At 41.2% G+C, this 27,737-nt stretch overlaps 1 protein-coding gene across 13 annotated transcripts in view; it reads left to right on the forward strand.

Moving 5' to 3' along the window:
• dtnbb (dystrobrevin, beta b) overlaps window positions 1–27,737 on the forward strand; it is a 58,605-nt gene that overhangs the window by 15,619 nt on the left and 15,249 nt on the right. For 10 of the 13 annotated variants that reach the window (XM_072689619.1, XM_072689625.1, XM_072689622.1 and 7 more), the window contains exons 10-11: window positions 56–180; window positions 16,348–16,422. In XM_072689619.1, the coding sequence (XP_072545720.1) occupies window positions 56–180; window positions 16,348–16,422 (200 nt within the window). The remainder of the gene's footprint in view (window positions 1–55; window positions 181–16,347; window positions 16,423–27,737) is intronic. The other 3 variants (XM_072689629.1, XM_072689630.1, XM_072689631.1) reach the window with 1 other exon arrangement.

The raw sequence follows: 27,737 nt of genomic DNA on the forward strand, positions 1-27,737 counted from the left end.
GTATTCAGTCCACAGTATGTCTAGCAGTTTGTCTTTGTCTCTGTGACTTTCACAGAAGTCCCCAGCCAAGAAACTGAGCCATGCCATCAGCAAGTCTTTGGGTTGCGTGCCCATAGGAGAACCTCCTCACCCTGTGTTTCCTGAGGCAGCTGAAAGGCCGCAGGACCTGGCGCATCCTACGTAAGTACCATGGAGCTCCTCCTGCTTGACGTTTACAGACTGGTCTAGTTTGGGCTGCAATATACAATTCCCCCACCAGACAAAAACATACAGAATGGTGGTTACGGAGGTGGTTTAAGGAGCGCAGGCAGTTTCAGAAGTGCTGGTGCGCTGCATGGTCCAATTAAGCAGTAAACATCCTATTATGCTCTGTGACATGTATAAACATGACGAGCAGGCGAAATTGACCTTGATTGTGGATGGAGTTAGCAAGAGGAGTAGAGCTAAGTGCCTTTGAATGAGTCATTATTGGGACATTGATGGCAGGAGGTTCAGTGACAAAGACTGTTCCTCTACATGTCTTTCAGTAGTAACAGTAATTAATGTGACTTCTGCATTTACATCTATGGGTAAGACATCAGTAAACAGACTTGGAAACTGTGATGAAAAGGGCACATTCAGTGACTGCGATGCCAGTGCATTAGATGCCACTGATATGTCATGTAGTTCCTCGGATGGCTGCGAATGGCCAGACTAGGATGGGATCAGACGAATAGCTCGTCCACAACAACTGTAGGGTTAGCGAGTGCATAGCGTGGCAAATAGAACAGAGAGGATCTCTTTGTCGCTTTGTTGTGCACTTTGCTAGTATGGTTTGGGTCCTTGTGTCCTCTGGGAAGGAAAGGTCACTGCAAATCAATGCAAAGGTATTTGTAGTGACTGATCATTTTTATCCTATAAAGCAATTCTGTTCTGAAAGGAGTGGTCTTTTCCAGGATGACAGTGCCCCTACCCACAGGGCAAGAGGCTACAATGAATAGTAGTTACTGTCATGTTATTTAAACAAAGGTGTCCAAAAACTTATGTAAACCATGTAAATAATATGTACGGTTAAAGATGAAATGCATGTGTTATGAAATGCATGCATATAAATGTGTTATTTCATGTGTAAATAGTAAAAATGTGACTTTGGGGTGAAAAATGCTTTATGCTTTATAATGTTATGTTTCCTCTGAATCAAACGCTCTAATTTTCATTTAATAGTGGGCTTGTTAAAAAAATTATGAGCTCAGCTTTGATTGGCTGGTTTAGGGCAACACGACGGCTCTTTGGAACAGCATAGTGTCGCATAGCTTTGTTTGCAGTACTGTGAACAGACCATTGTAATTATTTTTTTTGTAAATATTCCAGTTCTACCTGGTTGTGAGGACTGGTTCATATATCAAACCCTTTTCTGATAATGTCTGGCAGTGATGTGCATGCTAGTGTCAGAAAACTTACTGAAAAAGCTAGCTTTAGGTCTAACAGGGCTTTCACTAGGGGGCTGGGTGTATGTAAATTTTGGGGGAGTAAAAAACTATTACGGGTTTTAAAATCGACATGTTCCACAGCTCCGTGTTGCTTATTTGGAAATTTGATGTTCGCTGTATTTTACTTCCATGTACGGAACCTCATTATTCAACCATAACTACTGTTTTTCACAGAAAAGCAACAAAACACCAACCAAGGAATTTTCTTTTGGAAGAATGGTGGTGTGTCCCTCTAGACCCGTTCCAGAGACTAGCGGAATTTAATGCTAAAGCTATTCTGACAGTTTGTGGGTGGTCTTGCACCTTACTGAGACACTTTCTGTGTTTTTGTTTTTCGTCGCCCGTCTGTAACTATACTAGCAAACATAAATTAATGAAAAAAACAAGATAACGTCCCTAATCCTCTAAAAGACAAAAGCCTCACTGGAATGGAGTGAAAAATGTGCTGCAGCTTTCTGCTGTGGGAAATGAATTATTATGCCTATGAGGTTCTTTTGTGTAATTTCTGATGAATTGGAAGCATATTGGTGTTTTCAGTGGGTATCTGCCTCATGTAGAATACATTCACTTTGTCTTTGCTTTGAATTTGTCTTGCCAGTAGTTGAACATTGGGCCCAAAAACGGTGGAAAATAGTTAAACAAAATTGTACTAAGTTGCTTCAAAATGTTCTAACTTTCAACATTAGTTATTTATAATATACAGAGGTGTATGTAAATGATCTAGAGCAGGTAGACGTGTTATTAAAGGAAAATGTCTAATACGTGTCTCACCCCCTAATTCAGAGCCAGAAATCTGCTTAAATGGACTCGGAAATAGCCCTCTTTCACCTTCCTTGTGAAGATGGAGAAAAGACAGGGTAAACCCACCTCTAGCCACCATCCCAGTGCTTATTTCAAATCAGTATTACTACTTCTTCTCATTCTTGCCTCATAACGCTGATGGTTGCCATACGCTGGGCCTGCTGTAAGTAGTATAGAATGAACATAATGCATGTAACTGCAGTGCTGCGCTGGCCTACCGCATGTATGGTTGCATATACTGTACATGCTGTACAATACTTCAGCAATTTATGACACGATGACAGAACAGTCCCAGTTCTGGAAAGCTCTCGACTCTCAGCCGATGCTGTTTGATGCAGAAATAGAAAAGCAGATCCGTCCACCGCTGGCTATTTTGGGAATGGGCTTTTAATGGGAAGGGCTGCATTTCCATCACAGGAGCACAGTTTATGATTTCCATGTTACGATGGTAACTGGGTTGATTGCATGAACAGAACTGAAATGTGGCAGCATTAGTCATTTGTGAAATGTCCTAGTGATGACCTCAATAACTAAAGCTGTCTGTTTTGTGGTTGAATGCGTAAACAACATTTCACTCCAGCAGCTTCCTCTGTTTTTCTGATTCACAAATTCGAAAACATGGAGAAGTCTGTTGGTCGTAAGGTAAACAGACTTGTGAGTGGTTGGACGTGTAGAACAGCAACTGCCCAACAACAAAAACAACAATAACAACACATTTCTCTTTAGGCCTTATTTCTAAGAACACTTTCACGACAACATTTGTTTGATGCCGACTTGATCAGACTTTTTCTTCAGTTCGGTTCGTTTTGACAGGTTTTCAAACAGCTGAACCGTGGCCCGACTAACTGACCCTTTGCAGCAGACAAGCTGCTTGTAACAACCGCAGACAAGCCGTAATGAAGCGCCTGATGTTATCACATGGGCCACAGAACATATTTTAAACAGGTTGGGCAGTCTGATTCAAACCTATCATACCATAAAGTAATGTTTATTTTTATTACTCTGTGATACATCTGAACCAGCAGTTCCCAAACCTGGATCTGAAGCCCCCCCCATGCCTTGCACAATTTTGACCCTGCTATTCAGCTAATTAACAAGATCTTCCTGAGTTGAATGCTGTGTATAAGGGTGTTTTCACACCTGTAGTTAGTTTGCTCTGGTCCGAATCAGTGATGGGTTTGTGAGCTTGGACCATTTTCCCCTTGGTTTGGTTTGTTTTTACTCAAGGAAAAATCAAGCACACCAAAATGTGCCACAACAAACAGTACATTCTCTCTGCTCAGGGTTCAGATCTGGGGTCTGGGGTGGCAACAAGAAAGCAAATACAGGACGAAGGTGATGTGGTCTGGAGTAGTGCCTATACCTGGTTAAACAGCTAAACAGGAGCCATTTAGCTCAAACTCTGGGAGTACACTTGGTAGCTGAATCGGATCAAGGTCAAATCATGTTCTCCTCACAAATGAACCATTTCGGAGTTTGTTTGGGACCAGACCGAGACCACCTCTTCTTAAGGGTGTCCATGCGGGTTGTGGTCTGAGATCAGAGTGTGATTACTGTATTCCCACATATTTCAAACCAGTGTTACTACTTCTTCTCATTCTTGCCTCATACCGCTGATGGTATAGAATGGACATAATGCATGTAACTGCAGTGCTGCACTGGCCTATGGCACGTATGGTTGCATATACTGTACATGCTGTACAATACTTCAGCAATTTATACATTTACTGCTCCAGAGTTTGTTTAGGATCAGACCGAGCCCAACTCTTAGTGTGGGTTTTTTGGTCTGAAATCAGTGTGTGATTACTGTATTTACACCTGTCCTAACAAACCACACTAAGCTTACTTCAGCAAATCATTTTCTTTGTGAAAACAGCCTAAGTAAACATACATAAACTACTAAATTAGTTTTCTTATCATTTCAACAGGTTTTTGCATGTATTGCAACTCATCCCAGACTGTGTACTCTAGGAAATGATGGGTTTCATGTTGACTCTATCAGATCTACCACTGGTATTATTACGTACCATATCAGCATGGTTTAGGACCCGTAAACGGTAACTATACAGTTAATAGGCGTTCTCAGCTACAGTCCCCTAATTGTCTTCCAGAGCACAAGTCTAAAACTTTTATCAAGTATCAGAGTTTTAGTGTTGGGTAATTCACGGTTAGATCAAATATTCATTAGCTTTTTTTTTTTTTTTACAGCTGTAACTCCATTTATCTTCTCATCAATAACATTTCATGTTACTTTTCTATTTTTCTCATTTCCGCGAAGCAGGAGCGAGCATCGATTGGCAGACCTATCATGGGAGAGAAATGTAATTGGGATATGCCCAGAAGAAATCTATTGTGTGTAAAATATATATATATATATATACGACTGTGGTTTTCTGTTTTACTGCATTGTAAATAAGAAGACCTGAATCAATCCCGAGTTGTTAAGTGGTGCTGCCGCTCCCAGAAACTGACCCTAGTTTTATTAAGTTATGGGGCCACACGAATAGAGGAATTTATGAAGACCATAAAACAGCACAACATATTACACACATTCCACTGCAAGAAAAGTTCACTTTACAACCATTTATTTGATTTTCAACTTGAAGGCAGTAATGTGCTGTATTATAGACTGAGTGAGCATTTGATAATGAAGCATTTGGCTTTGTCACATGCATAGCATAGCTGTATCCTTCGCAGCCTTACGAAGCTCATGATCCTCGGGGTTAGCGCCTGCTCATCTCAAGAGAAAAACAACTTGGCGGCAGTAAGCAGCAATCTGTAATCAATGTTATTTATGTTTATTTCCATTTATTTTCCCCAAATATTTTATATCTGACTAGAAACCACCAACTGCATTGGTTGAAATTTGGCTTTTTATGTGTAACAGTTGTAATTAGCTATGCCATCAGCCTTAGAAGTGCATCTCAGACACGATTTTTAGATACGATTCTACCTTGAGAATGTACCTTCATCACAGTGCTGCCTTCTGAGGTACTTACTATACAGTTATAAGAGGCTCCAAGTGAATTCCATCACTGTTAAAAGTTGAGGAACATCAACTTGAGGGAGTTTAGGGGTTCTTTAATTTGAAACTGTGGAGGAAGCACCTAAGGTGCTTTGAGGAACCTTTTAGGAAAAGGTTTTTAGGAGAAAAAGGTTCCTTGAAGGTTCCTCAATAGGTTCCTACACAGTTTTAAGTTGAGAACCCCTAAAAGTTCCTCAAAAACGGATACTTTTAACAGTGTGCATAAAAGCTGTGGATCTATCTATATCTATCTATAGTTTTATGTCGGTGAAGGCACACAAACAGAGGACTGTATGAAGACTATAAAACAGCACACATTCCACTGCAAGAGAACGTAGTTTTACAGTCATTTTTTTATATACTGAATGTAGTGCTTCAACTTTCAAGTTGCAGTGCTATATGAATGCATGGATTCATGCTGAAATGACAGCGTTTTAAACTGCACCGGGTGAATGGGCTATGTCCTGCTGAGGGTAATAACGTGAAGGTTACAGTAAAGTGGATTGAATCACTTGGGCTGAATTAATATGCGTACGTTGGTCCTTTTGTGTGATTTCTGAAGAAATGGAGGCGTATCTGTATTTTCACCGGGTGCCTGCCAATATCAGTCGGCTTTAGAAGATGGAAACTTTTGTCTCTTCGCTTTGAACCCGTCTTGTCACTAAGTGAACATTGAGCGCGCACTCGAGAGAAAAAAGAAACAGCTTTATTCCTTTCAGGATTATCCCTTGAGAGTTGAGATATGACCTCAAACCAGCTGAAGCCTGCCACCAGTGATCACGCTGGTCAGAGCAATGCGTCGCATTATTTGATGGTCTGGAACACAACTAAACAAACTAAAAAAAATAAAATAAAAGCCCCCACCAGCACAATAAGAGTGCTCATGGGTCAGAAGCCTCCTGTGGGGAGTGGCTAGAGTGCATTCTCATGCTCAGATGGCATTTCAGAGTTGGCGGTGGCGAGGCACACAAAAGTGTGGAGAGCTCTAAAGTTAATGGAGGCTGCTGATGGTGGCACATCCTCACCAGGGTGCTGTACTGTTTCCCCACAGACAGACACAGGCACTTAAACCTGGATGATTCTCTCAGAAACAGGCTTTTCTGCTACTCCGGAGTGATGGATAGCTGTCACTATAAACATTCTCTACACTGATTTAGAATTACTCTTCCTAGGGGGGGAATTAATAATGAACTTTTATGGCTGAATACTGGTTTCTTTATGGTAAAAGTGGCTTATTTGTCAGTGTTTTACTTTGTTCCTTTTTGAAAGTGACAACAAATACAACAACATTGTTCATATTCTATTTACCAAAAGAGTCTCATTAAATGAATGCACTGCAATGACAGTTTTCACTAAAGTGCGTCTCCACTTTGACCAGATGAGTTTCACTTCACAGGGAAACACATACAACGTTTTGTCACCATCACACAAAAGGGGCAACTTTGCATGAGATGGAAACACCCTTAAAAACTTGCAGTATTTTTTTTTGGGTCCAGTAGTAGTCTTTCTTTCTTTCTTTCTTTCTTTCATTTTTCTTATTTTTTAAAATAATAAATATATTTCCCAGCCATCCCCCCCTTTGGACGACTGTTAACCTTGTTGTAATACAGAGTTTGTGTTCTTGAAGCATTTAAATGTACTGTTTCTGTTCTTTGCTGAATTGCATGAATTGCTTAATAGAATCACAATGCAGGTCGTTCAAGGTGAAAAGAAATCAGCCAGTTACTGACCACATGTTTGGAGGGAACGTCTGCCAGTTCTGATTGCACCCCCCAACCCTAAATTGACTCAAACCGAAACCATCAGTCTAAACATGCAATAGGAACTGCTGAGTCAATTGAAAGGCAGAGGTTTCTCTGCTTTTGAGGGTCTTTGTGAGCTGCTCCTGAACTAAATATAGCCCATGCGTGGAGATCGATGATCATTTACTAAATCTCTTTGGGGATCAGTAAACTTCTCCTTTTAAAGCCCCAGAGTAGTTTCTAGTCTAATGATAATATCGACTCCAAATTCATTCTGACCGAAGGCCACATTTGCATGTCCTATCATCCAAGGCTATTTTTGGGGAAATTCAGGTTATGAGAAAATAAAAGCAAGTGCCGTTGTACACATGCACCATCCTCAGAGAACTGGACAGTGTCCCTGTGGGAGAGTTTAATGAGTTCTCTTTTGTTAAGGTTTGCTAGTTACATAAGATTTGCCCAAAAAGACTGAGAAACCCACCAAACAACCAGTTTTCTTAAAATAAAGCACTAATTAACAATGCCATTGTGGTTCTGTATGAGCCAGAAAGTTTTTGGAAGCATAGGCAGAGTAAGTGTAGATTCATATTAATTCATAAGGTTATCAGATTCCCCTACAGTACAGTGCTGTATTGAATCATAGTTTAAACCGCCTACAGAGCAGCCAGTGTCTGCCCTTTACGAACCAAATCTCAAGCCTCCCATGTTTACCATTCACTGTGACACTGAGACGCTGCAGATACGCTTTTATAGATTCTGACAAACACTGCGATTTGCCGAAGGGCCTGTTCTCTGTTGCCACTGGCAGGTATTGACATGTCTCTGAATATGCAGTGAAGCAGCTTTGTGGTCATAGCCGTGAATCGCATTAGATTAGTTTGTTCTTTTTTGCAGCGCAACTTGTCCTGCGGTATTCAAGATCAGGCCAACATAGTTCCAATTCCTGATCGTTCAGTCTGATATACACAGCTTTTTGATCGGACATATGGTTTCAGGTTAGCAACTGATTTTTTTTCAATAGGAATGAATGGAGAGCGAAGGGGCACCATGGAAATGACCTGGGATACCCTGGCAATCACCTGGAATATCATGGCAACCACCTGGCAACACTTTTGTACCCATCTAAACCAACTTAGCAAGACCACAGCAACCACCTGGAAGGCCATAGCAACCACCTAGCAACACTATAGCACCCATATAGCAACCACTTCCCAATACTACAGCAACCCCCTGGGCTACCATAACAATGACCTAGTAACAACATCTGCTAAGCAACAATAAAAACTTAAGCTACGCAACCACCTTGCATTACCTTCCAGTTATGAAGTAAGGCTAATTTAAGGCCAACTCAAACCCAATCCACATCCAGATCTTCTGCTTCATATATCTGTATACACACATCTTAATCTCTGTAATTCATACGGTCTATTACAGTTGGGATTGTACTGCTTGATTTGTATGGTCAAACATCATGTTTTCATTTGATTTATGCTTCAATCCCCCACAGTGCTTATGGTCAGGCACCTAAGGCAGGATGGAGATGATGCGAATCCCGCCCCCCTGCTCGCTCCATAATGACCATCTGTAGCTCCTGGGGGAGCTGATGCGTCAGTGTAAACATGTCTGACTTCCTGTTGCTGCCTCACATAGAGTTCCTGTTGCCATTGACCTCAGGACAGCATCCGTCAGCATGATCCGCCCAATCGCACCGCCATGAGCCGCGAGCGACTCCCGACTGAGCCATGAAGGCAGAATCGGGGTTGCAAATCACGACCGATCAAACTCATGAATCAGACAGGCGGGGGGTGGGGTGGGGGGCTCTCTCTTAACAGCCCAGCGTTGGTGCTGCTTGTTTGGAGTGACACAAGTGTCTCTGATGGACTTCAGGTTTGTTTAGCTGTGGTTTGACAGCTGATTGCGTGTGGAGGCAACAATTTGTCTTTCAGATTCCCTCAAGTTTGACAGATGGATTTTGTTTGGGACTTACTGAACCGTAGTCAAGGACAGACTGTCCATCTCTATTTACAGCTTGAGATGGAACGCTATCAGAATGTAGCGGAACATGCACAGCTTGTTTGATGCCGTCCTATTATTGCTGGACATGTTGAAAGCATTCAGTTTTACAATCATTCTCTTTAAATTAAAATTTGTTGGTTTTTGGACCAGTGTAGCTCTTCACACCTGGAAGTATAAAAGACGATGCATTTTAAAGACAAAAGTATTTGGACACCCGCTCTTTCATTGTTTCCTTTGAAATTGAGGATATTAAAAAGAGTTCCTGCCTTCCTAGGCTGGAGTAACTGTCCAGGGGAGGCCTTCTACTCGATTTTGGAGCATTGCTGTGGGGATTTGATTGTATTTAGCGACAAGAGTGATAATGAGGTCAGGATTTTGTATTACCACCATCTCACCACCCCAACTTCCCATCTCATCCCAGATGTAATGGATGGAGCACCATCATTTCAGAGAACACAGTTTCACTGCTCCACAGTTCAATGCTCGAGGGCTTTATACCCTCAAGCCCATACCTGGCATTAGCCATGGTGCCCAAACATTCATGTTTATCTGCTCCAGGGAGTCTAATATACTTAATATAATTGATGTCCATTATATTTTAAAACTGCTTATAATTCGTTTTTGAAGGGGTGCACTTTGGGGGGTTTATAGCAAACAGCCTATATGTGTCCCTTATTTATTTATTTATTTATATTTATCCTTTTTTATTTACAGACAGATTTATTTTTAAGTGTTTGATAATCATTTTATGCAGATAAATTACAATTCGGGTGTTCCAAGCCTGTCTTGCTGTGCCTGTAACTGCTCCTCACTTGATAAAATTGTTTCCATCTATTACGTGACCCTTATACCCTGCCCGCTCCACCCTAAGCCCGCCTCAGCATGCTCATTATCGACACCCTAATGTGCACCTTTATTAAATGTGATGAGAGGCTGGTAGACACACAGATGTTGAGGGTGGATGTACTCTAGATGGACCTAAGTAACCAGGCTGTTATTGTTACTGTGCCTTTAAAGCAGCATTATGTGACAATTGACATTTCTTGCTCCCCCTACAGACTTGTTCACACGCGTCATACACACACATATGACTGGGGGTTACGCAGCGTTACACAGTTCACAGTTCAAAGTTACAAAGTACAGCGTGCTGAGCCCTGAGTAACGGTGATGCTATTCTCCCTTTTCTAAGTCAGTAGAGCAGCACAGTGATTTTGAAGCGGTTATTGTAAGGTAACAATTCTCCATAATGTTGCTTTAAGACAAATTTATATACAGGGCCTCTGTTCTAAATGGTTACCTTGCATTTTGTCTTTTGCATGAAATGTCATTTTAAAACAAGTTGTTTTAAATATATATATATATATATATATATATATATATATATATATATATATATATATATATATATATATATCAGAAAATAAGAAATGTGCCCTTTAACTTTGTCATGATGTGCACCCTTTTAATGTCTTGTTGGGCTGAGGAAAAATGCTTGCAGTTTACAGCTAAAAAGAATTGTGTCTAACGTGTCTAAAGTGTAATTGTTGAGTTATTCCTTTGTTCGATACACCTGAGCCCAGTATAGCTGAACTGCAGCCAAAAGCAGAGATAAAATCCTGAGGTTATGTGCCGCTCGTGTATTACGGCTCAGAGATGGGCGCGTAAGCAGGCTGACGGCAGGGTCGGCCGTTGATCATTTTTATTTGCACGAGGACGTTAGCTCTACATATTTCCCCAGCTCTATCAGGCAGCGCTCACTCAATCGTAATTATCTGGGAAAGAATGGGAGCGGCACTTCATGTAGTCGATGTGACCTCATAAAAAAATGCGAGCATAATTTCCCTTTGCCCTCTGCTAAGGGCAGTGCTCTAGAATGAGTGAATTTGCATTCGTAGCACGTCCGGCGAGGTCAGAATTCATTGCTCTCAGTGTCGAATCTTTAAAGTTTTTAACAATCAGATTATTTATATATATATATATATATATGTGTGTGTGTGTGTGTGTGTGTGTGTGTGTGGGGGACTCCAATTCCAAGTTGACCTGCATGACACATGTAAATGGCTTGAAAATTGTGAGATCCACTGCTCCGGACTGATTTCCATTTCCTTTCGTTGTGGAGACAGAGTGTGATGGCGTGACATCTGTGTTTCCTGTATGGTGGGTTTTGCCCTTTTGCTCTGTGAAGTGGCGACATTGATCACATCAGTCCCGCCTATAGCCCCATTGGCTGCTGGTGGTAAACACTGCCAGTAATGAGCCATGGCGCTTGGGGAGACCCGTTCGTGCGGCACAGTGCTGTGCACTTTAATTTGCGAGAAAAGCCCCAAAATGTAGCTAAGCTGCTCTCATAAATCTGAGTAGAGGCTTTTCAGTGTTCTTCGCTCCCTGCAGCGACTGTGTCTGCTTCTGTAAACACCTCAGCATAGACTGCTAGCGCCTTTTTGAATAAATAGGGATCTTTCAGACATGCCTGTATGAGCAGGGCTGCATAAAAGGCTGAATACTGAGTATTGCGATTATATTCGTCTGTCTTAGTCATGTGACCTTTTTTCCCGCAGTGGATATATGAGTTAGCGTCTTCTACTGCGTCTCAACAGGAGAATTCAAATATATAGCAGTAAAAGCACTTCTGCATGACTCCACCCAGTACACTCATGTCTGATAGGAGCTTCTGCTTAAATGTAAATGTAGTTTTTACAGCATGCCTGCCAGAACCTCTGGGCTACTTGGCATTTGACCCACCACTATTTGAAGTATTAAGGTACCACCCCACTGGTTTGCAGTCAAACTCAGAGGCAGAACCAAAGTCTCCATTTCACCTTGGGGACGGGACACTTTTTAACCTCGAAATCTGCCGGAGTTCCTCATCAATCCGGGAATTCCTCTTTCTGCATTGTTGGACAGATGGACTTGGTCAGTTTGTTGCCTCACTGAGAAATTTATTAGTTGCAAAACTTCTCAGATAGGACGTAACGGTCTTCAGAGATGTTAGGAAGCACAACACACTGACCATGGTAATGAAAAAGCTTATTGGGACATTAATTATCGTATTTGTGGTCGGAAATGTACATACACTAATGACGGACATAGATGTCGTAGACAATATTGAGCTGATATGAGTTCTTTGAACTGTTCCTTTTTTGGGGGCAGAATGAGTAACAACATCTTTAATGGAAAAAATAATAATTTGTGAATTTTCTCAAATCAACACAGGTTCACAATTTTGCATACAGGTTCAAACGTATACACACAACCACTCCGACCAGTGATTGAGTGGTGCTGAAAGCGCCAAAATGTCTTTTAACTCAACTTTGTTAGTGATCATGATTGACTACGGCAGGTAGCTTCTCTGTACCCCTATGAAAAAGGGCTTCATTGACAGCACTCATTGGATTGACTAACACACAGTACAATAGGAAAGTCCCTAGACCTTAGTGCAGATCTGAGACTTATGATCGTAGATTTACACAAGTCAGGAATGTCTCCTGCAAAACTGCAAATTCTAAGACAATCAGTTCAACAAACTGTACGGAAGTACAAGTCTTTGGCAGTGTAGCCACTTTGCCAACAACCCAAGAGCCAACAACAGGCCTGCCATTAACTGGAAGCTGCTAGAAGACCAGAGTCACTGTCTACAGTCCTGCAAGTTTTACATTGCCTTAGACTAAGAGGCACCTGTTCCAAAAAAAAACCCTTTTAGGCTTGGCTAAAGTTTGCAGCTGACCACACAGACGAAGAGGACAAAAAGGACAAAGAGGCCTTATGGAGGAAACATTTATGAGCAGTTGAGACAAAGATGTTTGGAGGAGTAAAGGTAAGGCATTCAACCCAAATTACACTGGATCATCTGTTAGGCATGATGATGGTACCATGAGGTTTTGCTGCCTGTGGAACTGTGGAAGTGGAAGAAGTAATGAAAGGGAAGAGGGCTACCTCTGAATTCTTCACCATAACAATAAACCATCAGCTAGGGGGCTGAAATGTGGACAGAGTTTGGGGGTTCAACAGCTAGTGACCCCAAAATCACATCAAGGTCAAGCTGCAGTTTGCAATTTGAGACATTCAGCCAAATATTAGGGCTTCTGCATGTATATTTCTGCCCCTGCGTTTATGTTTAGACCACCAAAAACTCAATGTTTAGCCCCAGAAAAAGATCAGTTCAAAGTAATAATGTAAAGCCCAATATTGCGATGACATGTCCATGATGAGTGTATATTAAAAACACTTAACGAATTAACAGCATGCATGGATAAGGACTGGTGTAATTCGTCAGTACACTCACCGAAACACTCAGTGGTCAAGATGCTCATTGCGATTGCTTAGATGGCTCATTTGCATATTGCAGCCCTCTGCAGCATCAATATTGCAATAGCGTTAAACAAGCTGTATATTGTACACTGCTGTGTGTGTGCGAGTGTGAGTGTGTGGACATGTTTGTGTATTTGCATGTATTATACAGAAATAGGAGCTGAGCAAAAACGAAAGGCAGCAAGATGGGCAGAGAGAGAGAGACAGTGAGAGAGAGAGAGAGAGAGAGAGAGAGAGAGAGAGAAGAGGCTTAGAGAGGCTGAGGAAGAGGGGCAGAGCGAGAGAAGCGCGCATCTGGATCGTCACCGGGTCATGTGACTGCCAGGTTTCCTTGGAGACAGCAGCAATGTTGTGCATTCAGATGCTAGTTCAGTTGAGCGGAGGGCAGGACAGAGCAGGCAGCAGCTGGCCTCTGGATGAGTGTCTGCGAGCTGAACAGACAGGTGCTCCTTACGCTGTACGAGGTGAGTGACTCATTCTATGCAAATGCTGCTGTTCCTCCAACCAGTTTGAGGTCCAGTAGGAAGAGTGGCGTGGACTGGCGATGGGCAGCTGTAGCGATATTTAAGATGTATGCGTTTACAGGAGGGTTGCTTGAGGTGGCTGTCCTATATTTGTACCCACGCTGCCAAGATGTTGCCAACCACTTCAATCAAGGCGTGACAATTGGCGCTTTCTCTTTTCTGTCCTCTTAGTCTGTGAAATACGCCTCCATTTAGCTCTTTTGGAGAGAAATAAGACAGCGTTCCACAAGCCTCCTCGTAGGCTGCTGCCAGCCGTCGGGGAAATTAAAGTAGGCATGTCTCAGTAATGCAAATTGCGCTGACCCCTCTGAGTGACTGCGAGCTGTGCGCGTGTCAGGGACGAGCAACTAATGGCATCCTCTTGAGGAAATGGAACTGAAATGTGATAAGTAGACGTGGCTTTTAGTTGTTTTTTTTTTTACTGTCCTCTAAGAGGAACGCAGACTGTTTATGCTGGTGTTTAGTTGCAGCTCGGAGAACAGCAGCATAATCCAGGCGTCGAGAACACATTATACGGCAGTTTGGGTGTGGTAAATTCAGTTGTTTTGAGATTTCGGAGCTCCCTTTATGCTGCATACAGGAGGAATAGCGAGAGAGTTTATTGGAAAAAGCACAGCTGGAAACAGCTGGAACAGTGACTGAGAAGAAGTTCGGACGCAGTTAGTCAAGGTGCCTTTTTTCAAGCAGAATTATCTAACAATCCAATAATGGAACGCTTTAAATAAGTAAAGCATCGAGAAATAGATTTGATTAGTCTTTCATTAGACTTATATTCAGAAATGTACCCAGCTGGCTGCCACACATCCATAGACGTTGTTGTCTGGACTACATCTAATGCCAACATCACTTAGAAGTAGAACAGCTGATGTTTATATTTTGTTGGTTGTTTGGAAGTTTTGATGTTAAACCAAAATCCAGTGTCTTCCAAAAGTTACATGCCAACGTCATGCTGATGTTAAATAAGAATATTTAGTTAGAGGTATAGTGACCAAAACCCAACGTTTGCAAAACTTCATAATGTTAACAACCACACAACGTGCAATTCAAACAGTGTTAGATGTTGATATGCAGTTGGTTTGGAGTCATGGTGTAAATAACCAAAATTAAACATCTAGCTAATGCTGGAGGCTGATATTAACCTAGTGTTGGGTTTTTGATGGACATGTAACTGAACCAAAATGTCGAACGTTGGAGCTTGTTGTCAACTCAGAGTCAGTTTTTGGCAGGCATGTTCATATTCAACATAATTCTAATGTTGGAGCTTGATATTGATCTAGATGTGCAACTTTAAGTTCCAACCAAAAGTCAATGTCTATGCAACAATGGAGCTTGATGTCAACCCAATGTTTGTTTTTGACGGATGTGTGGCTTTGATTTCCAACCATAATTTAACGTCTGTCAAATGTTGGAGCTTGATGTCAACTCAGTGTCAGTTTTTGGCAGGCATGTGACTTTAGTTTAGACCGAAAATCTGTCTAAATTTGGAGCTTGATGTCAACCCTGTGTTGTTTTTTGAAGGATGTTTGACTTTGATTTTGAACCAAAATTTAACATCTGATGAATGTTGGAGCTTAATATTAATCTAGTGTTGGTTTTTAGTAGATTTTAAGCAACTTCAAGTTCCAACCAAAAATTAATGTCTGTGCAACAATGCAGCTTGATGTCAACCACATGTTGGTTTATGAGGCATGTGACTTTGATTTTCAACTAAAATTCAAAGTCTGTACAACGTTCGGATTTGACGTCAAGTTGATTTTTATTTATAACTACAATTCAATGTCTGCCCGGTGTTAGACTGCAATGTCTTTCTGATGTTGCCTGCTGGGTTTGTATTGACAGAGTTTAAGATGACTGGCAAAAGTGCCATTTTCTGTAGTGTAGAGCTCACCTGATGCAAGTGAGAGAGAGAGGAAGAGAGAAAGAGAGAGAGAGAGGGCCAGAGAGCGAGAGGCATGGACAGAGGGGCTGAACTGCTTGCTGGAGCGTGCTTGAGTACCAGCGGGCATCAAGTCCAGATGGAGTCCGTGGCACTGTTTACCCACACAAATTACCTTCTGCAATGTCACCTCGCCCTCCCCTTCTCTCTCTTTTCTCTTTTTCTCTCAGTCTCTCTCTCTCTCCCCTCCCAGACTTCCAGCTTTAATTAGAATTCCTCCGAACCCCTTTGTCTTCTTGTTAACTTAATTAGTTTTGGGCAAATAGCATTAAATTAAAATGTCGCTGTCTGGAAGCCAATTTACAGCATGCAGGGTTTAGGTACACTAAAAACCACAGAGGCTCTTTCCCACCACTTCACAGGCTAGTTTGATGTCTCCGAGGTTGAAAGCTCACTGTTGATGTTTTCTTCCAGGGCGCCACATACACACACTCACACACACACTTTTAGACTCAGGCAGACAGCCGACAGGTTGGCAGCTCCACCTCTGTGGCCATGCTTGACTCGTAACTTTGTAATTTTGCAGTCAGCTGAAGCCAGTGTCCAACAACATGAACGATACCATTCTCATGTCCTCCGGGGCACCCACATCCACCAAAAGGTAAGCGCTCCACGTAGGCTCTCTGTGTTTGCATGCACTTGTTTTTAAGCCCCGTCTATGTAAGCCTGTTATGTAAAAGAAAAAGGGAAAAAAAGAAGGGAAAAAAGGCTGGGTTTGAATCCTGTGCTGTGCGTGAGTGATGATGAGTGGGGGATTTTTATTTATTTTTTTATTTTTTTGGAGACGGTGAATGCACCGCCGCAGGAGTCGGGCTATACGTTCGCCTTTCAAAGGCAGATGAGCCGGAGCATTGAAGAGAGAAATTGGCCTGCCTGTGGAAAGTCTCAGTGTGTTTTGCAGACTGGGCTTGCTCAAGGTGATAGGGGAGATAAAAGCACTCCGGATTGAAACCTTATCTTGTAAATAGGGTTAGTAGTCAGGTTTGTCTGCTTATGTGCTTTCCTGTCCCTGGTCCCATGGCTTATGCTTTAATTGTTGTTCTGTTACCGCTGGCCTGAATGCTGGTAGGGGTGGAGAATACGGTACAAACACAAACCCTGAAAATGATACTTGATATTATTTTCATGGTACTTCATTGTTCTCGGGTTGGAACAGGCACAAGGCACATACAGTGATATTTATTCACTTTTTTCTTCAGTGTTTCATATACTGCTTTACACTATTAATAGCTAATTAAGAAGAGCCCATAATTCTTGTGGACTCCCTCTGTTGTCAGGATTTAAACTTAATCTTTGGCAGCTATATTATAAAGTTATTATTTGACCATATTATGTAGATGATAATATAATAAAATAAAAAAAGTGTATTAAAATGTCACTGTAGTGTTTGTTTCTTTCTTTTGAACCCAGTTTCCTACCCTACGTTTAGATTGCCAATTACCCAACCCACTCATTAATACTCTCCCCCATCACATGCACAATGCTCCAGACACTGTGAAGGTGAGGATTGACACATGCCTCCTCCAATCAGCCGTGGTGTTTTTGGGTTTTTTTTTCGAACTGCTGCCTATGTGATGGGCAACCCGCCCAGAGAGAGCAAGGCTGATTGTGCTCTCTCAGGCTCCAGCTACTGATGACAGGCAGCATGCCGTGGTATTCGAACCAGCATTGTACATGTTCATTGTGGCAGCGTCTTAGATCGCTGGGCCACTCTGAGGTCATTTATGCTGAGTGACATATTATATAGTTATTCCAAAATAAATGAAAATGCATAATAATTTAAAATGAATAATTATATACACATCAGACTACAGATATTATTCATAACATATTATAACACATATTATTCACAATAATGATTAAAAATATCACAAGCACCTAATTCATGATAATGATATTGCATTTCTGTATCAGAAAATATTTTATATATTTTAATATCATTCATGATAATGATATTATAATTATGTTATGCAAACCTGCCATAATGTAATTCATGATACTGATACAGTATTAGCGTCATATCAGAAATGCTTATTACAAAGCTCTAAATTTATATTATTATAGAATATTAAACCTGTGTAACTTTTGATACCAGTATTGTACACCAGTCAGCCGTAACATTAGCACCACTGACAGGTGAGGTGAAAAACATTGATTATCTTTCTCTACACTGTCAAATGATGGGCAGTCAGTTCTTGAAGTAGATGTGTTAAAAGCAGCTAAAATGGTCAAGCATAGGGATCTGAGCCACTTTGGCGAGAAACCACACACTGATGGCTAGACGACTGAGTCAGAAAACATCTCCAAAACACCAGGCAGGTCTTGTGGGGATTTTTTTGGTATGCAGTGGTCAGTACTTACCAGAAGTGGTCCAAAGAAGGGCAAACCGTGAACCGCAGACAGGGTCATGGGCACCTAAGGCTCATTGATGTGGTCAATGGAGGCCCCACCTCACAACTTACAGGATCTGCTGCTGGTGCCAGATACCACAGGACGCCTTTAGAGGGCTTCTGGAGTCCATGCCTCGAATGGTCAGATCTGTTGTGGTGGCACAAGGTGACCCACTCAGTATTAGGCGGGTGATGCTAATGTTATGGCTGATTGGTGTAATTCGTGATAACTGATATTGTCATGGGTCCTACTCCTAAATGGTTGCGAGAGATAAAACAATATTTGTGATTCCAGTAACTGATTGTGAAGCAGATTTGGTTAGGAGGAAAAAAGGACCAGAATATTTTATCGCATTACACACTCCGATGTGCTCCGGGGTAAAATCTCTTATCAGATGAAAATGCATTTGTGGAATTTCTGAATTTGTGGAACTTCCCTTTGCTCATTTTCTCCGACTCTCTCCAGCAGAGCTCCCTCCACTTTTACTTCCACTTTCCCCCACTTAAATTTGATCACATGCTGCGTAACGTGCCATTAAGTCATTAACAGCGCAGTGTAATATTGGTAGCGCTAGTGTTATGGGAGCATAACAGTGAAACAGCCATTCCGCACTAGAACATGAAGTGTCATGACCGCACATCACTTGAATGGACCAGATGTGACGCTCAGTGTCTGCATGAGGAGGAGCGGGCTGCTCATATGCATGCGCTGCTAAAAATAGCTTGGCACGGTCGGCCTGAGGCGGTGGGAGAGGGCTCGGGAGGGAGGGCGGCGCGCATGGGTAAACTCTTCATCCGACATGAGATCCTTCACTGTAAAGATCAGAGTCAGGCTAAAAAGAGCTGACTTGACTCGTTAACCTCAGGCAGCGAGAGATGCTGCGCATTTAGATGAGCCAGCGAGCATGGGGAGGGGTTATTAGCGCACGTACCACGGCCCTCTCCCAGCTCTATGTGGCACTCTTGACAGCCTTAAAGCCGACACCGCGGCCCCTTGAGTCACGCTCTGTTTGGGTGAGCATGAAGGCTAAGGGAGGCTATGGCCAGAGAGCGAACGGTGGAGGAACGTACGGCTGTTTTCCACCATATTCTGCTTTCATTGTTTGTTCGATGGGGCCTGCCAAAAATAATAGCTCCTCTTTCAGCCAGCAGAGCTTGAAGGGACAGGAAGAGAACTCCTCGCCCTCCTGATCTGATTACTTGTAGGAAAGACCTGCTTTTATTGATTACGTCTACATTATAGTGAGGCTGGAGCCAAGTTAAAACTTACTGTGCAGACAGTAATCCCTTACAGTGATTAGGGCCATGCTGTAGATGTAATTCACTTGCCTTTGGGAAATGACTTTGGTCTTCGTTTTAATGGATGAGACACAAACATATACTGCAACAAACTTCATAACAGTGAATTTCACTGTGTGGAACCAAGAAAATTGAATTTGCGCAATTCTATATTATGCTCTAACCATTAGCATTATGCAAAGTGCAAGCCTAAAGCAACACACTCTTTTCTCAAACCATATTGGGTGGTTAAGTAGGTAAATAGACTTATGCTTATGTGGTTTCTGACATTGTGCTGTGCAGTGGGGAACCTACATGACCTTCTAGGTCTTCAGAGATGTCTATTTGTTTGTTTCACCAAAAGAAGAATTGTCCAAGCAGGATTTTCTTTCCATTGGTATCTAGGTAGATACAGTTGAACCAGCTCTCCCATTGATTCGGTCTTCACAAACAGAACCAAAGGCCTAACTGGGGAATCAGTGATGTGATATGCAGTGGGTGGAACCGAGTCCATGAGTTAATATGCCAATCAGGGCTTTCTGGAACTGCTGGATGCATTGTGTTATGCAGTAGGGAACCTATAGAGGGGTCTTCTAGGCCATCAGAGAAGGTCAGCTGAAGTGTACACAAAAATACATGTATGTGTGTTAGTGAGGTCAGGATGTTGGATGGTCACCATTGCACCTCATCCCTAACTCCCCAACTCATCCGAAAAATTTTGAATGGAGCACCGTCATTCCAGTGAACACAGTTCCAACACAGTTCTCGAAGGTCCTATTCTGTATGTGTGTGCATTTGCACATCTGTGTGAGCAATGATCTCTGTTACAAGCTTCCGATAAAACGTATGCAGTGTCTTTCACTTGCTTCAAATGTCTGTGTTTAATCGAGAAGAACCAAAGAATGTTCCAATGCACTGTCATTAGCTTAGTGTTGACAAATACTGACTTTTACGGCCCGAGCTGAAGACCTGACCTCAAGTTCTGCTTTGGACATTCTCCCCAGTCATCCCTTTTCATCCCAGCTATACACTCTTCACATTCTCCTTCTTTGCTGTTAAATATGTCTGTTTTTGGTGGCAAAGAAGCCAAAAAAAGGTTGTCGTCATTGTCTTGCATGATAGATCCGTTGCCAGAAACTCCCTATAGTATAACCAGACCTGCAGTATAACTGATGTTGCGCAGTCTGTCTTGGAATTTGATCAAGATTGTATTAGCAGCCTCTCTCGCAGTGTGACGTGCATTAAACATATAGAAGGCTGCTGTTGTCGTACAACGATGCACTTTGCAGAATGTTGACTGGTGGCTATAGCCTTCATTACTCACTAGCTGTATTAGCCTCATATCTCCAGTCCAAAACTAAAGGTAGCTCCGGACACCGAATGTACCCTGAAAGGTCAACTGCATCTGTGTAAATTGGACTTTCGCTTCAACCATCACTTTAATCTTCTCAGGAGGTTTTAGGCAGGAGAATGGAATACACTTCTCTCTCTGTCTCCATGTCTTTAATAATGGTGTGGCCTTGGAGGGGGATGTGAAAGCCACAAGCAGTGATGGGAAAGTGAGCCTGTCTGCTGACGATGCACCAGCCCTATTCCTATCCTCCTCCTCCCCACCCCTCACCCCACCTCCCCTCCAAAAACACTTACGTACCGCTCTGGCTCTCAAGGGCAAGCGACACTGCAGGGAATTTATCGCCGGCTGGGTCATGCCCGACCTCTCTGCCAGAGAATAAATAACTTTCTCTGTTTGAGCGGGGATGAGTTTTTAATTTGATGTTAACTGAGTATTGACCAACTGCCATCCGGTATGAAATCATAGACTGCTCTGTTCTCGTGCTGCAGCGTGTTCGCTCAGAGGAGAGTCCGTAATCTCGAAATACGTCAATACGCAAGTTATTCACTTACTTGCTTGCAGATCTCTCTTTCAAGATGCTTTAAAATTTGAACTATTTCTGAAGTGTAGCTACTTGTGAAAAAAAATAAATAAATAAAGTTTTTCATATATTTTATATTGTTTTTAAATGGACGGACAACATATTGATTAACAAACAGCTAGAACTGCAGCGTCCCCTTCTAATGAATGCATTTGGCTACATAAAGTTGCACTTATTGCTGATATAGATGTGAAAATGCACACATACCCACAGCTTATGCAGAGTCTAGCCCATGTAGAGAAGTACTGCCAATAGAATAAGACTTTCTGGAGCAGATAAATATAAACATATTGGCACCATGCCTAACGCCAGGCGTGGGCTAGAAGGGTATAAAACCCCCCAGCATTGGAGCCGTGGAGCAGTGGAACTGTGTTCTCTAGAATAATGGAGCTTCATCCATGATTTTGGGATGAGATGGGGGAACGACCTGACCTTGGTAAGGCTCTTCTCACTGAATGCTTTCAAATCCTCACAGAATCACAGCAAATGCTCCATAATCTAGTAGAAAACCAGTAAAGACAGTTAAAGACAGTAAAGACGAACCCCCCTTTTTTAATACCCTTGAAAAAAACTATGAATAAGCAGGTGTCCCAATACTTTTGTCTATATAGTGTATCCTGATTATAAACTGAATGTAAAACAAATGGAATAAATATAATTTATGTAATTAATTTATTAATAAACCACCTCTAACTGACAGTAAGAACAATAAGAACAGTATATATCTAAAGGTTTTAAGTGCCTTTATTATGCTGCTCTCTTGTTTGATTTTGCTGCTGTAAAAACTGACTTTCCCCGTGGGATAAATAAAGTGATCTATCTATCTGTTATCCACCTTATGCAGAGACAGTACACGTTGTGAGAGTAGTTACCTGTTTTGCCATTTCATGGTCCAAAATGTTCAACAGGGAGCAAAAGAGTAGATGTAAAGGGTCACTTTTGGTGTAACTGTACTGTGATGGATGGGCAGCTTGTCCTTGGAGGGCATGACATAAACTCTAACAAGGGTGAAACAGTCCCTGCAGGGGAGCTCTAACAATAGGAGAATTCCAGCAATTCCTTCTGCGAATGGCACTGATGATTATAAATGATGCCTCTGGGAGGCTGGAGCGGGGGAGTGCTGTCTTAACCCTTAGAAGTTTGCAGTTGTTGGCAGCAAAAACAAACACATCATGGAATTTAATTATCATATGGAGGAACCCTGTCCTAAGTTTTGTCTTATTAGTTTACTTACTTTTGCTCAGTTACTCTGTTTTTTTATGGATATATAGGGACTAAAAATTAAGTGAAATAATGTGAATTTTATGGTACCAATACCCACCTTAAGAGGCTCTAAATTCTGATTATTGATCATGTTTTATATATAATTTTATTCATATTAAGTTTTACTTTTATAATAAGATTTAAGATTGTGTCTTGTCTTGTAAACATGTTCCAAATCTGAAATATGAACTTTGCTACATTCATGCTACAGGCCGGCTAACACTCCTGCACATTGAGTGATTGTCATATTAACAACATCAGCTACTCAAACTGTACTCTGAAAGGTTACTGCCAAAGCAAACGAGTTACTTAGATCGCAGGTTAGTTTTGAGATATTTGGATTAGGTTGTCAGTGTTATTATGCCAGGTCTTTGCACAGCAGTGCTAGCTCGCATGTAGCAAAATCCATTTTTGTATTTTTACTGTTCTTTTAATTCAAAGGACCCAGTGAAAAAATATACACCAGACAAAACACATTAGGTTTTGGAACACTCTTGTTTACCACCGGGGACGATAGCAGCAATTTATTGAAAATCCTATTCATTTGGGATTCAAATCCAGCTTAGACCGGAAGTTTCTAATATTGGGCACTGCACATTTTTTTTCCAGTTTTTGCTGTTTTAGTCTTTTTATAATTGTTCTTCAGTTGGCAGTTGTTTGAATCTGGCAGTTGTGTTTTTTTTTACCTAGGTTCTTCTCAAGGTTTCTTCTTCTCGGTGTGAGGGAGTTTTTCCTTGCCTCTGTCGTCTTTGGCCTGCTTAAAAGAGGCTGGGACCCGGATCTCTGTAAAGCTGCTTTTATTTCGACAAGCGCTATATAAATATATCTGAATTATCAATTGAATTGAATTCACATTGTGTCAAAATTTCATGATGAACAAAATGATAAAATTGCTCCCAAATAATTTGGAATACAATATTTTACATTGATATTTATTGAAAGCTAATACGGTTTTAAATGACAGTGCAGTTATTGTAACGCTGGAAGTTGAACCTATCCAAAATTCTGGTTTCTGAATTTTTCATGTTTCTTCAACATGTGTTTGTTTTATTCTCTTGCTACATATTAGGCAAAAAAAACAGAGGAGGAATATGAGTAAAAAAAAACAGAATGATAAACACTAAATAGAGCCAAAAAGGGAATAGCCAAAAACATACAAGCAGGAATACAGAAATACAAACGGGGTCGAAACATGGAGAAAACATTCGAGATACTAACGCTCAATATGTTGCTGAGAAACTGTGGCAATACTTTGCAAAGTGAATAACAAACCAGGAGAGGGTTTTCCAAACTGTTTGCAATTCTAAGTACTTTGTAACTTTGTATTTAAGAACATTCTTAAAATTATTCCCCAAAACCTTTGCAATTAATGTGGCACTTAAATTTGTTTCTAATTTAGGAGTATTTTGATCCTTTTTTAATAATTTAACTTATTAACTTTATAAGTTTATGTGCAGTTCTAGCTCAAAAAGTAAAGAGGCTGCTAATTTTCCATTAAAAAATAAATAAATAAATTTAGAAAATATATAGAAATTCATGAAATTCATTATGTATTTTGAAAAAGTACTTACATCACCTATACTACTTTCAATTCCAACAAACTACTATTATAATTGCATAGCCTGCAGCTGTGTGTGTATCATGGTGTAGTGAGTTGCGTTATAGCCTCCCTTTATGGAGGTCATTAGTTCAGTTCTCAGCATAAATGTATGCAGTGTTTCACTGTATTTCAATCATTTCATTCACATAAAACAAAGAATTTAACTTGATAGAGGTACAGTAGATTATTTGTTGGTATGTTTGTGTGGAATACACCATAGTGGCAATATCCTCCCATTTCTTCCTTTCCTCTTTATTTGTTGAATCTCCCCTGAGGTGTATTTTTTTTTTTTTTTATTACATTTCTTCAAGCATTTGGCTCTGTCTGTCTTGGGAAAAATTCTGTGTGCGCTGCAGGTTTTCCATGCTTCAGTCCTGACGCATGAAAGGTTATTGTGTGTCTCCTTATAGGCTTGATATGCGATAGGTATTTCACATTTTTTATTCCAGTCATTTAAATACCTATTGATTATTCCTTTTTTAAATAAATATTTCCCTAATGATACTTTTGTGGTATAATAAAGAGAAAATGGATATAAAGCGGTTGTTCGGTTTTTGACTGGCAGTGCCTATCCAGAGCGGCTGCACTTATCTGTCTTATAGTGGTTCATAAATCACAAAAATTTATTGATATCAGGAAATGCAGGTAGGTAAAGGATACACAGGAGTAAACAGTAAGCATTCCAGAGACGATTAAAAAGAGACTTGATAGGTGATTTAATGAGTCTGGAATCACATGATCACCAGGTGTATGTTGGGATCTGGAGTTTTACTTGATGAGTCTGTCCATTGAGATAATCGGTTTGAGATGAGTTGAGATGAGGACTACAGTCTGTGGCATGCGTGACATTAGCATTATGTTAATAGCATGTGGAAACAATGTGCACAGTTCAGGCACCAAAATCAAATGCATGCTGTAGTAATAAATAGACAGTGTATGCTAATCAGGGTGCTGCCATTCCCTTAACAACAGGAGGATTCCAACACATCCCTCTCCGAATGGCACTGAAAATGGCTTTGGCACAGGGAAGTGTGAGAGTGTGGAGCTCTCAGATCTCACTGACTGGTCTATGGTGATTGACACCATGGTCCAGCTGTCTGTAAATCACTGTCTGACTACACTCACTTCATCTGAAGTAGCTTATTTCGTTCGTGCTGAGGGGCGGGCGTCATAGAAGGCAATGGTCCGGGCGGTCTGCGCCGTGACAGCCGCTTGAATACACACATGCTAACTCATACATACTGTACACACACAGAAACACTCTTGTGACTCCTTTTTGCAGGCTGCGTAATGAGGAGGGCTAGCATATGCTTTGTCATCTGCTCCACCGTATGCCCAGTCCTATAGCATGAGACTGCACACTTCTCTCCTACACACACACACACACACACACACCCATGCACTACATTGAAACAGTGGCAACGGAGGCTGAAATGATCTGCAGAGATAAAAATAATGGTGATCTAATCACTCCTTGCCTGCGGTGGGATACCTTAGCGGTGTGCGACCGGAGTTGTGGTCCAGGTTCCTCTTGAGAAGATCTCTATCTTAATGGATGGGTTGCTGGTGAAAGAATGAATAATCATGCCCCCCAATGTCCCCTCCATCCCGTCCTTTGGTGTTTTGCGAGATGGTCATGAATGTGTTGCAGTTTTAAATGGTTTAATGGGCTCTATGTTTAACTGTTCTACGTCCATGTGTCCCGGCTTAGCGTGTGAGTGTGTGTGTGTGTGTTGGCAGCACTGCTAGACTGCAAAATAGTTAGTGGTTAGCTCTTAGCAGTAGTTCATTCCAAATTTAAAGGTAAGTACCTTAGATGTGCTCAATCAGCCAAAATTGGTTTCAGACATTTGCTAGTTACATTTTGCACTGAAGCTATATGTGTAAAGTAGCGAGTAACTAGTAAGGAGCTTTTTCCTTTCAGATACCAATAAATTACCGATACTAGATTTTCAAGTATCTGCCGATACTGAGTACCGTTACCCAGTACTGATACCACTGATAAACTCTGACTTACTCTATATATATATTTGTAGTGTTATAAGATATTATAAGCTTGAAAGAACAGCATTTACTGGTTGATTAACTGCACATTTGAAAAGTTTTAGAGCTATGAAAAATTGCCATACTCTTGCTAAGCTTGACCAAACAGCTTTTTAACTGGTGTTTATAAAATTCACATTTAGCCAGTTTAGAACCAAAAGGTGCTCATGCAACTATTTCACATTCAATGACACGTCCCTTTCAACATGTTGATTAAACTCAAGAACAAAAAAAAAAAAACACATGGAAATAAAAAGTTCTGTAAATGTAAAAGTTCCATTAAATGTTTGTTTAATGGTAATAACTATTTATGACTGTTTTTACTGGTTGTTTAAATGTTTAGTTTCATAAACTATGTTAACAACAATAAAATATAAAAATATAATAATGTAGTAAGTAAGTAAAAAAAAAAGATCAGTAAGCTTCATGGTATCTGTGCTCTCTATTGCTGATACCGATACTGTGCGTAAGTCCTAGTATCAGCACCGATAGCAGTCCGGTATCAGTATCGGTGCAACTCTACTAACAAGTAATGCACAGTTTTGCATCGCTTAGCTAAAAACAGAAGTAAGACATCCTGATAATTCTACTTTTATGGACACATATTATGGTATAGTTTTAACACTGCACTGTTTGCAAGCCAAATAGATTGTATCCTGGTTAGCCTTTCCCCTTGCCCTCATTCCTTTCCTGGGTTTGGCCCCCCCCACGTCTCAAGTTTTACCGGCCCTTTCCCTTCTGATGTGTATTTAGCTCCATCTTGGTAGTCAGTTGAAGTGGTTCCATTTGTTTTCGAGGGAGTGAACGAGGGAGAGCAGAGATGGTGTGGCCACTAGTGGCTAGTGTTAGCTTTTGACCCAGCACAATTTCTGTTTGCTTCCCTGCCTTTCACGTCATCACATGCTGAGCTTGAGCTTTACATCAGCGGACACTAGCACAGGACGACCCACGGCCACAAGGTCTGGTTCGCATAGGATCCTGTATTCCAAGAACTTGCATCTGGAACTGATGCTCCTCAGTATTAACAACACCATGTTCTGCTGAAGTCGCAAGGCTTTCGCTAGTGGGTTGTGTTTGTGTACATTTTGAGGCAGATATATAACAGAAATATAAGACTGTTACGAAACCGCTTTGGGGTTTTGGAATTGGCCCGTTGTACAGCCTTGTATTGGTTATGCCAGATTTTCATTAGAAGGAGAAAACAACAGCGTTTGAGGTATATATTCACGGTATGTCACTGCAATGTACTTTAATTATTTAAGTATGCCATATTTCCAATCTAGGGCCCTTTAGGTAGCAAATGTCTTGACCTCATGTTGTGAAGACCTGTGAAGTAAGAAAGTAGAGCTGTTTATTGGCAAGAACCTGACAATACATATTACCAATATTAGGAACATATTCTAGGAAT

Source organism: Salminus brasiliensis, chromosome 10 (genome assembly GCF_030463535.1).
Source record: "Salminus brasiliensis chromosome 10, fSalBra1.hap2, whole genome shotgun sequence".
NCBI classification, from domain to species: domain Eukaryota; kingdom Metazoa; phylum Chordata; class Actinopteri; order Characiformes; family Bryconidae; genus Salminus; species Salminus brasiliensis.